Consider the following 14,823-nt stretch of genomic DNA (forward strand, 5'->3'; position numbering starts at 1 on the left):
TGTTGGTGGCATGGTAACATCTTTTGACATGAAGGCGCTTAGGATGTTGAACTGTTATCCGGAACGACATGTCTTGCCTGTCCGTATGAGCTTCGGCCGACCAGGACGCGGATCTTTTTTTCTTCATCATCGTTTTCTTTCTTATTCATATATTTTCGTCAGATTCTGATGCACTTTCGAATTAATCGAAACATTTACTAGTAACATCATGTGAAATTTTTAAGGATTGTTGCTGACTTCAATGATATAAAAATAAAATTATTTCATTCTGTTTTTTCAGACCCTTTTTTTGACACCTATATGTTGGAGTAGTCCGAAATTGAATTCGAAATTCTTTGTTTCATAATATTTTCCCACCAATTTTCCGATCGCTCCTATGACAGCTATATGATATAGTTCTCCTATATCGATAAAATTCAGAACTAATTAAAAAAGTTACTTCGAAGCGTAGGAGGTTATATGTTTAAACACACCAAAGATATTATATTATATATTAACAATAATTTTACGTTTATTTCTGTGTGAGCTATAAGATATAATTTTCCAATCCGGCTGGGTCCGACATAAGTCTAAATATAAATAAGAAAGTATATAAATACTACCTATAAAAGAAAAATGACTTTGCGGGAAGTTTTAGCCTGATGGCTTTAAAACTCAGAGACGAGTTTCCGTTGTTTAGTTTAGTTTTTTCAATACCCGTTACTTCGAGAGTAAAAGGGTGTACTAGATTCGTCAGAAAGTATAAAACAGGTAGAAGGAAGCTTTTCCGATCTCATAAAGCTATATATTCTTGATCAGGATCACAGAAAAAAAATTTTAACTCAAAAAAATTGGTCTGATTGAACCAAAAAAATTTTCCACGCCCACTCAACGCCCATAAACCGCCCAAAACTGCGGTGGCCATGAATAAAAATAAAACCTTTCGATTGACCTACAAAAATGTTGGCCGCGCCCACTCTAACGCCCCCAAACGGCTAAAAGTCCTAAAACTTTCTGCCGCCCACATAAAATATACCAAAATAGCAGGAAGGTGGCGCACTACAATATATCTTTGCTGCTTATATATCTATATTTTTATTTTGCTCCCTCAAGCTAAGTAACGAATATCTGATAGTCGAGGCACTCGACTATATATTCAATTAAATACAATTAATTAATACCAGGAAAACATATACATTTTTGCATTCCCGCCGGTCAATATTTATTTTTGACTGGTTCAATACCTCAAATAATTGACTTTGTGGGGACTGAAATAGTGTTGGTTAAATAATGCTCAATTGGGTGAACAATTGAATTGTCAGTTAATAAGTTGTTCACTTGCTCATTCTAAATGAGTCTTACTCACATGCTTACTTATTTTGCAGCTAAATGTTATTTTGCGATAATTGAACTTGTCCTGCTAGCTTTCTAGATCTCCATAAATGTTTTTCATACTTATTTCTCTTTAAATTACATTATAGTGAGAATTAGAATCATAATAAAAGGAAAGGTAAAATCCTTTGATGCTTCAGAATATCACTGAGAATAGCTGATTTAATTGGTAACCTTCACAAAAATTCATGCACAAATTCAGAAAAATCATATCTGATCAAAATTGAACAACGGTAAAACAAATCAAGTGAACAAAAAAAAGACAAAAGGCACTCCTTCAGTTAAATGTCTGTTTGCACTTTAAAGAAAATTTCTTATAATTTTTCTTTTCTGTTTTCAGCCCTGTAATACATGGGTACTGGCTGGATTATTTTTATAATACTCCACCCATATCTACGTGTGCATTTGGTTTTGTTATATCAAAGCTTGAAATGTGGAATCAAGCCAAAATGTTACAGTCACACAGCACCCCTACCTTTTACATTTGGAACAATAACCTGCCCTCAGTAATTTTATTGGTAAGTTTTTATATATGTATAAGAGTAACTACACATATAGTTTTATTACTCCCAGTTTCTCAGAATAAATTGGTATCCATTATTATCCATGTAACTCTCTTCGAGAGAGTTGTACATTTATGTTTGTGCGGTCAGGCCATAAGACTATGGCTCTAAAGCGTGTTTCAGACGGGTTCTTGAGTTTTACGATTGGGCCTCAGATTCTGCCATTATATTTACAAAAGTACACAATGTTGATAATGGTTCTCGCTAAAGGAATAGCATTCTTTAACTTCCTCCTTTTTCAAAAATAACGTAATAAAATAACGTTGCTTAGAGATTATATATTTAAGGACTATGCTTTTAAGATATTAAAAAATGTGAGGAGTTGAATAACTCGACACAAATCCCAGCAGCGGATGGCTGGCGCTCACCAGGTACGCGGCGAACTTGCGTAGTGGCGGAGCGGCGAAGAGCGAACGGAGAACGAGAGAGTTTGGAGATCGAGGACGGAGAACGAGAGAGTTTGGAGATCGAGGACGAAGAACGTGAGAGTTTGGAGAACGTGAGAGTTTGGAGAGGAAGAGAGTTTGGAGACAAGGGAATTTGGAGAGCGAGAGAGTTTGAAGAGCGGGAGGGTTCGGAGACCAAGAGAGTTTGGAGACCAACAATGGAGAAGAAGAGAGCGGAGACTTGGCGGGCAGAGCGAGAGTGCCGTGTGCAAAAAGGAGTAACGGGACGCCGCCGGACTTTGGACGGGATCAGCGGGACGACAGCATCAGGCTGGACGGCGGCGGGAAGCAGTGCGTCAAGGACAAGAGGGTCAAACAGGAGCCATGGAATTTGGACCCGGGATGGAGAGTTTTGGCGGGACGTGTGCACAAGGGAAATAACGGTTCCCAGAGGCCCTATATAAACCCGCAGGGCGCAGGCAAGAGGGATCATTCAGTCGAGATTATTCAGTCGGGGTCATTCAGTCGAGAGCAATCAGTGAAGAGTGTGCAGTCTATCGATAGTATCAGTCGAGTACGATCATCAAGACTTAAGACAAGCAGTCGAACGAGCACCAACCAAGCAAACTACGAGGGAGCCACACCAGGGCGAGTCGTCGGAAGCAGCGACGTGGGACCCTACAAGGAGCAAGATTGTCACGTCGAGACGTTCGGGATTGGGATTACTAGGAATCTCCGGACTGAGACACAGGTGGCTGAGGTGTAAGGAGGCACGACACGGCTAAGTTCTGTTCATTCCTGCCAACGAAGTCCTGACGCGATCAGCCAGAAGGGAGAGAAGTCCAGGAGCGGCGTGAAAGAACCCCGAGAGTAAGGAGCCAGAAGGGAGAGAAGTCCCGGAGCGGCGCGACAGAACCCCCGAACCCAACACAGAAGTCACGCTACGTACAGCCACCAAGTCAGGAGCAGTTCGCAGGACACCGTCATCAGCAAGCAGGACACCACACCGCAACAGCGACGCAAGGAAGATCGAGCCCGTAGGAACGGCACGGACAGTAAGCGAAAGGGTTAAGCTAGGGTGGAACGTTCGTTCACACAAGGCGTAGAAGCGAAGTGAAGAGCGAGGCAGCTAGAGAGGAGTGATCCTGGAGAACTCGTCAGTCTGTTCACCCTAGTCTTAGAACGCTTTTCTAAGCCCGCACGGCTGACCTCATAGAGAGTCTGAATCGTTGCCAAACAGTCACTGAGTCGACACGTCAGGGACAAGCAGCGGACAAGGATCTTTAGGGAACTACAAACCGAACCGTCGGAGACACCGACAACAAGCAAATTATAAAATAATATTAATAACAATAAACCCACTACGAACCCGTGAATTCTGTGCTTTGTCACTGAACTACTGGGCGGTCACGTTTATATAAATTTGGTGGGACGAACACACACAATCTACTGAGCTAGCCGCACAAATCTCGTAGCGAGCAGAAAGTAAATAAAATCAGTTCGTTACATCTGGCGCCCAAAACGTGAGTGTCCTAGCGGTTAAAACAAAGTAAACAGAATGGGAAAGAAGTGGATCTACCGCCTTAAGAAGGAGGACTTCGCCCAGGTCGCACAAAGACTTTATGTCGCCCTGTACGACAGATCAGAAAAAATGAGGTGGACATTGTCGTAGTATCACTCCGAGACAGAGAACGACCCAAAACTTGCCAACATCTGGCCCGAGCATCACGCTAACGAACGCTGAAGGGGATAACCTAGTAGCAAGCTTAAGCGTCGACAACTTGCAAAGGGAGGCTCACAGGAGAGTGTCAAGTCAGGACAGGAAGACAACAGTGCTGACCTCTAGACCCAGCCAGTCGGATTAAGCAAGGGTCGCTAAACAAGTCCGCGAGTGGTCATTCGACGCGGAGGAGAAACGAGTTCCTGGAAAAAGTAGAATGGTCCGCCAACACCTACGGTTTAGACCTAAACATGATCCCCCGAGCGATGCCGGAGTTGCTTAAAGGAAGGGCGTTGAAGTGGTTTATTGCCAACAATAAGCAATAGAAAACATGTGCGGAGTTCATTGAGAGCTTCCATCTGTACCTTCTGCTAAGAGATTTTTTCAAAAGGATGTCGGATCAGGTCAGGCAAAAGAAACGGGAAAAGGAGCGGGAAGCGTTCGTACAAGAAAACAAGTTCTCGAAGGCCTAGTCGTCACCACCAACGCAGGTCACGTGCAGAAGATGCGAGGAGACAGAAACCTACGAGACACGGACCATGACCAATATTCACCGCCACAACGAGTCCCACGACAGCACGCACAGGAGCACCACAAGGAGGCCAATGGACGCCAGCACAGCAGCAACAGATGCTACCAGCGAACACTGTGTGGAGACCGCCAAACACAACACAGAGGCCGCGGGGAACGACACATATTGGAGATCCGCATGAGGACACTGGGCACGAGGATGTCGACTACAACGCCTGTTGTTCTGCTGGGTGTGCGGGAGAGTAGGTGTCAGGAGCGTCGAGTGCTGCCAGCAGGCGGGAAATGCCCAGCGACCTCAGCCGCAGAGAGGCGAGCACATGGCACTGATGTGGCTCAACAGCATCGAGAGCCGTTCAGGAAGGATCGCCAGATGGGCCCTGAAGTTGCAGCAGTACGACTTCGAAATAGCGTACAGGAAGGGACAACTCAATATGGTGGCAGTGGCATTATCAAGGCAGCCACTGCGAGGGATCAAGGAGACATCGGCGGCGGAAGCCTCTGCAGCATGCAGCTGGATTCAAGACATGCGCGGAAAAATTGGGACCCAGCCACAAAAGTACCCGGACTACGTAATGGAGGGAGACACCTTGTACAGGAACATTCCACATAGAGCAGGCAGTGAGGACGAGAAGCGGTGCTGAAAGAGAACCACGACTCACCGGCAGCTGGCCATGTAGGAAGCAGAAGGACATTAGCACGTCTGGCAGCCCGGTACTACTGGCCAGGCATGCACCGAGACGCTCGTGCCCACGTAGGAGGGTGCGAGACATGTATCAGATTCAAGCCGAATCAGATGCAGGCAGCTGGGAAATACTAACGCAGGTGCCAGAGGAACCGTGAGCTACAGTGTGTGCAGACTTTGTCGGACCCCTGCCGCGTTCAAAACACGGCAACCAAATGCTGCTGGTGCTGATAGACCGGTTCTCCAAGTGGACTGAATTGGTGCCGCTGCGGAGCGCGACGGCCGAGTCCCTAAAGAAAGCGTTCAGGGAGCGGATCATCGCAAGGTTTGGGGTCCCGAAGGTAGTCATAACGGACAATGGAGTACAGTTCAACAGCAAAATCTTCAAGAGTTTTCTGGCCGAGATGTGAGCCAAGCATCAGTTCACGGCTCCATATACCCCGCAAGAGAACCCGACAGAAAGAGCAAACAGGACCGTGAAGACGATGATAACGCAGTTCACAGGGCAGTAAATACGAGTGTTTCGGAATCCACAGGATATACGCCGGCGTTTATTACTCAAGACAGAGAACCGAAACTACCGAGCGCCCTATACGACAGAGAGACCTTGGAAACAGGACGACCCACTGAGACCCCAGGGGAGAAGGCAAACAAACTCGGGGAAATCTTCGAGATTGTAAGGCGGAATCTGGAGAGAGCCTCCCAGGATCAGGCTAGGCATTACAACCTAAGAAGGAGACAATGGACACCAGCGGTAGGAGACGTCGTGTGGGCCGAGGAACATCATTTGTCGAAGGCGGCCGAGGGGTTCGCAGCAAAGTTGGCCGCAAGATTTTGCGTCACCAGTAATCTGCAAAATACGGCACGTGAACACAAAAAAAGAGAGGACCATCCACGTGAGCGAGCTGAAACAACAACAAACACAGAACACAAGCAAGCAGCTACAAGCAGATACGGTAGACAAAAGGCAACAGTAAAGAGTCTCAAAGGACACGAGGAAAAGGGTCCAAGGATAGCTCCAAGGATACCCAAAGGACACGAGGAAAAGGATCCAAGGATAGCTCCAAGGATACCCGAAGTAAACGAGGAAAGGGGTCCAAAGATAGCTCCAAGGATACCCAAAGGACACGAGGAAAAGGATCCAAGGATAGCTCCAAGGATACCCGAAGGACACGAGGAAAGGGGTCCAAGGATAGCTCCAAGAATACCCAAAAGACGCGAGGAAAAGAGCCCGAGGATAATGCCAAGGATACTCAGGAATGAGGAAAGACTCTGAGGATCACTCCTAGGATTCTTAGATACAATCATATACAGTACAAGGAACACGTCAAGGATAACGAATGCGGAAAGGAACGAACCAAGGTCTACAAAGATTTGATTAGGACTGGCAGCAGCAGTCTGCCGAAGGAAGGGGGAAGTCGGCACAGCTAAGAGAGCTGTACCGAAAGAGGCCAAGCATTACGGAGAAGGACATCATGCCCAGACGAGGAGGCGGGATGCTGGAGTCTGAAAGGGCACTCGAGTTCAACAAAGGCAACCTGCCAAGAGAAAATAAGCTGATGAGCACATACAAGGAGTCGGATGTGAGATCAGAGTGCTTACGTAGTGGCAAGGACAAGTGGAAACGCCGGGCTGAGGGGTACGAGAAAACTAAACTCCCGCCGCAGGTGCACGGGCATAAAGAATTTGCAAAATCACCATACAACAGGGAAGGGGGCGCCTCGATAGGCGGTCGATTGGCACTGGACGATAATGCGATCGATGGGCACAAGAAAAATGTAAATATCGGTGATGATGAACATCGCGGCGAGCAATTGGCAACGCCGCACCTGCGATATCGATATCGTGAGCAGGTCCTCTGGGTATCGATAGCCGATTAGTATCGATGCCAATGGGAACAGATAGAGGATCGTCGCGGGAGATTTAAAATTGCTATGCGGAGGGCGACCGGCGCTGTGAAAACGAGGTTGAAAGCGTCGAGGGAACGTCGATGGAGCAACGAGGGAACACCAAGGGAACCGGAACGAGATGCGCCATGACTCAATGGCTAGGATATACAAGGGAACGCCGGAGAGTGGGAGCGCTGATTTTCTTAAATCTTTCCCGAAGTAAGGGGGAATGTGAGGAGTTGAATAACTCCACACAAATCCCAGCAGCGGATGGCCGGGCGCTCACCAGGTACGCGGCGAATTTGCGTAGTGGCGGCGCGGCGCGAAGAGAGAACGGAGAACAAGAGAGTTTGGAGGTCGAGGACGGAGAACGAGAGAGTTTGGAGATCGAGGACGGAGAACGTGAGAGTTTGGAGAACGTGAGAGTTTGGAGAGGAAGAGAGTTTGGAGACAAGGGAATTTGGAGAGCGAGAGAGTTTGGAGAGCGAGAGGGTTCGGAGACCAAGAGAGTTTGTTGACCAACAATGGAGAAGAAGAGAGCGGAGACTTGGCGGGCGGAGCGAGAGTGCCGTGTGCAAAAAGGAGTAACGGGACGCCGCCGGACTTTGGACGCGGCCGTGAACTTTGGACCGAGAAAGAAGGTGGCCCATTTCGGCAGCGGTGCGGCACACAAACATGCCACATGCGTCTCCGGGATCAGCGGGACGGCAGCATCAGGCTGGACGGCGGCGGGAAGCAGTGCGTCAAGGACAAGAGGGTCAAACAGGAGCCATGGACTTTGGACCCGGGGTGGAGAGTTTTGGCGGGACGTGTGCACAAAGGAAATAACGGTTCCCAGAAGCCCTATATAAGCCCGCAGGGCGCAGGCAAGAGGGATCATTCAGTCGAGATCATTCAGTCGGGGTCATTCAGTCGAGAGCAATCAGTGAAGAGTGTGCAGTCAATCGATAGTATCAGTCGAGAACGATCATCAAGACTTAAGACAAGCAGTCGAACGAGCACCAACCAAGCAAACTACGAGGGAGCCACACCAGGGCGAGTCGTCGGAAGCAGCGCCGTGGGACCCTACAAGGAGCAAGATTGTCACGTCGAGACGTTCGGGATTGGGATTACTAGGAATCTCCGGACTGAGACACAGGTGGCTGAGGTGTAAGGAGGCACGACACGGCTAAGTTCTGTTATTTCCTGCCAACGAAGTCCTGGCGCGATCAGCCAGAAGGGAGAGAAGTCCCGGAGCGGCGTGAAAGAACCCCGAGAGTAGCGAGCCAGAAGGGAGAGAAGTTCCGGAGCGGCGCGAAAGAACCCCGAGAGTCACGAGCCAGAAGGGAGAGAAGTCCCGGAGCGGCGCAACAAAACCCCGAGAGTAGCATGCCAGAAGGGAGAGAAGTCCCGGAGCGGCGCAACAGAACCCCGAGAGTCACGAGCCAGAAGGGAGAGAAGTCCCGGACCGGCGTATGCCTACGAACCCAGCACAGAATTCAAGACGTACAGCCACCCGTCAGGAGCAGTTCGCAGGACATCGCCACCAGCAAGCAGGACACCACACCGCAACGGCCACGCAAGGAGGATCGAGCCCGCAGGAACGGCACGGACAGTACGCGAAAGGGTAAGCCTAGGGTGGAAAGTTCGTTTACACAAGGCACAGAAGCGAAGTGAAGAGCGAGGCAGCTTCCTTGCGTTTCGTCTTGACTGTCCGCACGATCTGAGCGGAAGCCTGTGGGATCATCCGGGACAGAGCAAGGGACAGGCGGTCGGGTATCGAGAGGAGTGATCCTGGAGGGCTCGTCGGTCTGTTCACCATAGTCTGAGAACGGAGACGCTTCCCTAAGCCCGCACGACTCACCCCATAGCGAGTCTGAATCGTGGCCGAGCAGTCACCGAGCCAATCGCGTCAGGAGCAAGCAGCGGTCAAGGATCTTCAAGGAGCGACACGACAACCCACACCATCGGAGACAGCGAGACAAGCAAAATATAAAGCCGACTGCAGTTATACCCGCAATAAACCCACTTCGAACCCGAGAATTCTGTGCTTTTTCACTGAAGTGGGCGGTCACGTTTATATAAATTTGGTGGGACGAACACACACAATCTACTGAGCTAGCCGCACAAGTACAGTAGCGAGCCGCAAACCAAAGAAATCAACTCGTTACAAGAACGCTTCAGTCTAGTGCCTTTACTATCACCCTCGAACCTTTACTCAGCTTAAGAGAGCAAAAGGGAAATGGAGAGTAACAAGCAGCAATCCGATATCTTAGCGCGCCACCTACCGACTATTTCAGTAGAAGTTATGTGGGCGGCAGACAGATTAAGCGTTTAAACCGTTTGTGGGCGTTAGAGTGGGACATTTTTTTTGGTCAGTCCATAGGTCGTTTGAGGAGACAATTTCATTTCAGTTATAATTTTGTTTCTATCATAAAAACTGTTGGCGCTACAGATTTTCGCGGATTGTGGGCGTTAGAGTGGGCGTGGATCATTAGCCGAGTCGATCTAGCCATTTCCTGCCTTCTAAAGGAGTGGGACTTAACATACAGATTTCAGGCCTTTCTGCGCATGGCAACTTTTTTCAGCCGGCAGCCACGACCACTCTAACTTTCACAGTCTGCGAATAGTAGCCTCACAGTTCTCATGCTAAAAACAAAAAGTTTACCAGGTTCACCCGTTCTCCCACAAACCTCTATAAATACCACGACAACCCACAGCAGAACTACCATACATGAAACTACCAAAATTCGACGCCAATTAGGACGAGCTTAAAAATTGTATAGGTTTGTTTAATAGCTTGGTTTACAACGACGAATTGCTATCCAATGTCGAAAATTTAACCATTTTTTATCCTGTTTAGAAAAATAAGTCCTAGGAACCAAAAAGGCTTACCAGACCATAGAAACCAAATACGCAAAGGCATATGCGTCCTTGATTATGATGTTTTTGAAAAATCCCTCCCTAATATATTTTACAAGTATTTCTCGCTTGTTTGAAATCTCAATAAAGCATCTCATCGACACAGTAGCTGTTATTTTCGAATCTCTTCCCTTGGCCAAGCCGGGAGGACACATTGCGATCGGAAGTCTGGTATTTCGCGTCGGAGGCGAAAAATCTACCGGGCTGGACCTTCGGGCGAGGCCGATCCGGGAAGATACTTTGCGGACGTCAGGTAGTAAGAGGGCGATTTGATTAGACTCGACCGACCGGCCAGGACGGGAATCCGCGCGCGATCCGAAATCTAGGAAGGAGGCGCAAATTCTCCAAACTACCTAAGAGACGAAAAATCTAGGGCTTACGGATAAGGCGGGAAGGGTGTCCACCCGCAAATTCTCAAAACGACATAAGAGAAGGCCAGACTAGGGTTTACGGATACTCTACTAGCGGCGAACGTGAAGGGTGTCCGCGTTCAGACACGCAGCAGCCTTGGGAATCATGGTAGGTTAGGTTGATTAAGTATCCAACTACAAAAGAAAACACACGATCGAGGGGTGCATTATATATTCTTCACTATTTATTCAATTCGTTTTCACTCGGATCCGCTACACCGTTATGAGCACCTGGTCGTACCACAGCTGTGCCGTTTTATATATATATCACCAGGGAACTACCGCGTAGGCTTCGGCTACCTTGAATTGTCGGAACACGCACGATCAAAAGGTCGTTGAGGCTGGCTTATCCTGCCATTCTCCACCGGCAGAAAGCTCGAGAAGCACACGTGGTCTTCGAAACCTCACTAAGCCGTGTCCAAATTACACGTCTTACCCGTTTCAGGATCCCACAATCGCTGTGTTACCGCCTTCCATCTTCGGAAACTCTTATATTTAACATACAATTTTCTGAAAATAACAAAGTCAGGGAAGTGATACCTTAAGTACGAGATGTTGTCTGTTGTTCCACGTTTAAAATGCGTACTTTTATGAGATATTTTATAGGTTTTAACCTAGAAAATTGTGGTTCTGTTACACGAAGGTGTGATGATGAAATGTTTTGTGCCAATGAAATGCCGTATAGCGTTTAATTTAGTTCGGAAAAAGTAAATATATGAATATACTAGTAAAACACATTTTATTTAGCATTGGACAGGGACTTGGAGCACCCTGTCCAATGTTTAAGGAAAGCGATCCGTATGAAACAAATTAACAAAACAAAAAACTATGCTAACTAATAATAAACTGTAGTAAAATGAAGTAAAAAAAATTAATAAATATTATATATATTATATTATATATAATATATTTTTTATATAATAAAAGTCAATGGAAATATTTAGAATTTTTGAAGTGGTTTCACTTGCGACATGTCACTTGCAAATGATTTCATAAGTTAAAACTCGTTGGAAAATTTAAGAATTTCCGGAGTGATTTCAGTCGCGTCACTTGCAGGTGACACAGCAAATAAGTACAAAGAAAAAGTGAAAGCCGAAGTGACTTCGAAAAAAAGTTCTTTTCATTTTCACTTGTGAAAAAGCGCACATCCCATACAATTTTCAGCATGCAGCGTCACTTGTTCTTCACTCGTGCAAGGTGACACGTCACTCCGGATTCTCATGTGCTACTTTTTTCGGAATTAAACAGACACTTTCGTCACAAAAATTGATATCAGAACTTTTGTTTGCTATAGGGTTATCATCACTAGTTCTTACCTCGTTCAGAGGTGTTTTTGTTTGATATACCTTTATCGGATCGGAAGCCGTTCCTCCTTTTTGACGAATATATTATAGCCTTTTACTCTACGAGTAAACAACTTTGATTGGGATTTGACGTCAAAATGACGTCAAACTTTTAGCATTTTAACAATATCGCTGATAAAAAACCATCAAAGGAATAAAATCTTAAATGGAAGTCATTTTTAGGTTTCTTGAAATATATTCTTAACTGCATGTTTAATTTTGGGCTTAAAGCGATTTCATAAGTAAATTACATTGGATTCATTAAATAAATAAGTTGTATCATTTCATTATCTACTTCTATAAGTTTTCAAGTTTAAAACAAAAGAAAAAGTTACAGTCGATGCCTTCGACTATCAAATGCCAGTTACTCAGATAAGAGGATATAAACAGCAAGTAATTCAACCCGTCAAATGGTTCCACTTATGGAACTAATAAAGAAATTTTTAAATTCAATCACAGCTATACTGTTCTTGCCTTCAGCGACATTGCCTTTGCTTAAGGTTCTGCCTTTGCCTTTTCCGTTAACTTCCGGCGCCGGCTTAATCGTTTTGCTAATATAAAAAAAAGTCCTTATGTAATTACAAGCTTTATTTCGAGGCCCAAACTCTTACGTTTGAAGCCCAAAGTATTTCTTTCAAAATTCAGATCCTATTGCGTTCCGATTTTCAATCAAATTGCATCTGTCAGCATTTTTTAATTTCACAACGAGATGCGACAGTTTTACCATAAGCTATTTGTTTACGCTTGCCTTTTTATTTTGGTTAAAATTGTATTCTAAAATATTAACCTCTATTGTAAAGCATTATGATCCACATGGAAAACGGTAAATCATAAGCTTTCTTGTTATGCATAGCCCAACCAAATGCAATAAAAATAAATGCTAGTGGTTGGCATTTTCATAAGTGCAAATTTCACCTTTGGCTGATCGTGACAGCACCGCTGTCCTGAACCTTAACAATTCGGCTCTTCCATTCCATTGAATCATTTGGAAAGTTATCTCAACTTGGACATTTACGGCATCACACTATTACGTCACTAGTACACCTAAGACACTTACTGGAGCCCTCAAATTCATTTTCCTTACAGCTTGAACAACTCGTTGTACTTAGGCGCAAAATAACTCTGCTGCAACGAAACATGCAACGAACTTTGTATCAAGTGGTTGCAGACAGAGTGTCACTTGGCCACTTGAAATTGCACTTTATCGCACAATCGTGTCAAGCTCAGCAGCAAATTGAAGAAATAGACTTTGAAGAAGATTCTCGTAATTAGTTTGAGGCTTTCAAAACGTGCTATTGTTAACAAGCGCAATGGCCCTGAGGACTCCGTCTAGGTAAACTCCATCTGCTTGGGGGCCAGTTCCCATAATCGATTATCTTCTCTAAAACTCCCGAAACCGTTTTATTGCAGCCTTCAATCATATGTTTCATAAAAATGCCATACTTTCTGATATGAGAAAGTTTACGTATCTACTCGGATGTCTTTCTAGTCCTGCATTGAGTGTAGTGTCTGCATTTCAAGTATCGGAAGGCATTGGAGCAGCGTAAGGAACGATACGATAAAAAAGTGTTGATCTTACTCAAACATGTATCTATCATTTTTGTTACAGTGTCAGCGTTGCGTGACTCACTGCTTTTTCTTGGCACCGAACAAAATGCATTTGAAGCCATTTTAATTCAGCTCGTTTTGCAAAAGATCGGTTCAGACTCAAAACATGCTTATGATCGAGGTCAAAACTATGAGCAGTTTCCAACTTGGGATACAACATATTAGGTGGGCAATGTCAGTTTCTAGAATGAAGCACAAAGCCAGGCCAGGAGTTCAAGCAGTATAATAAGCGTCAAGAAAAACTAAATCACCCCCACAAAAAAAACATTCCTAACGCCTAGAGGCAGTTGTAAAAAATGTGATTCTACAGATCACAATATAGGATCATGCTCTTCGTTCATTGCACTTCCACATGAGAAGCGACATGCTTGTGTCAAAGCAGCGCTATGTTAAAACTGTCTTCATAAGGGCCACATCGCAGCTGACTTTCCTTCAAAATTTCGCTGTAGGACTTGTCGCGGGTTGCACCAGTCTTCCTTACATCGCAGGAGTAAAACACAAGAAACTTCTCAACCAAATGTAGAACAGACAATGGAGCAATCTTAGCCGAACCGCTATAGTTCTTATCCAGGATAAATACGAAAAGTTCCACCTGGCAAAGGCCTTGCTTGATTCTGGCTCGGAAATTAACTATATCTCAGATACTTTGGCCAACAAATTACAACTTTTTAATTTTTTGATATAGGAAATGTTACAGCAGTTCTCAGTCTCGACGACCATACGCTCACGTTTGCCTACTGACGAATGGTCATTGCAATTTCCTATGACCAAGACAATAGTATTGATTCAAACTGCCACTCAAATAGGATCATCAACGTGGTGCAATAGATTTGGCTGACCCATTGTTTTTTAAACCACAAAAAAATGACATTTTACTAAGCACCCAGGCATTCTGCGAACTTCTCACTAGCGGAAAATCTGGGGCCTGGGCTGCCATGCCTACTTAACACTACACTCGGCTGGATTATTGGTGGGCAAGTAATTGACATTCCACAATCTTGTGCGAAGGCTAATGTTGCAAAATCTCGCAGTCCCAATAGCTCAATAAAAATCTAAAAACGTTTTGGGAAATCGAATCGTTTCCAGAATCAGAGGAAGAAGAGAATATGCAATGCCGCATCACACTGTAATGCGTCCAGACAGCTCAACAACAAAGTTGCGCGTAGTTTTTGACGACAGGAGTATCATTAAATAACATTTTAATGGTTGGACCTACAGTTTAGCAGGACCTTATCTTAACCCTGCTTTCATTTGCATTTTGTAGGCATGCTTTAACAGCTGATAGAACAAAAATGTATCGGCAATTCATTGTAGATCCCCAGAACCGTAAGTTTCAGTTTCAGATTTGGTGGAGGCACATATTTCTGACCCGTTTAAATTATATCAGGTGAGTACTGCCACATATGAACTTGCTTGTGC

The 14,823-nt window shown here is 45.3% G+C and overlaps 1 protein-coding gene across 26 annotated transcripts in view; it reads left to right on the forward strand.

Moving 5' to 3' along the window:
- Positions 1 to 14,823, forward strand: part of LOC108026765 (glutamyl aminopeptidase) — a 502,322-nt gene that overhangs the window by 166,442 nt on the left and 321,057 nt on the right. For all 26 annotated transcript variants that reach the window (XM_050890150.1, XM_050890134.1, XM_050890129.1 and 23 more), the window contains one exon: positions 1,712 to 1,889. In XM_050890150.1, the coding sequence (XP_050746107.1) occupies positions 1,712 to 1,889 (178 nt within the window). The remainder of the gene's footprint in view (positions 1 to 1,711; positions 1,890 to 14,823) is intronic.

Source organism: Drosophila biarmipes, unplaced genomic scaffold (genome assembly GCF_025231255.1).
Source record: "Drosophila biarmipes strain raj3 unplaced genomic scaffold, RU_DBia_V1.1 ptg000017l, whole genome shotgun sequence".
Lineage (NCBI taxonomy): Eukaryota > Metazoa > Arthropoda > Insecta > Diptera > Drosophilidae > Drosophila > Drosophila biarmipes.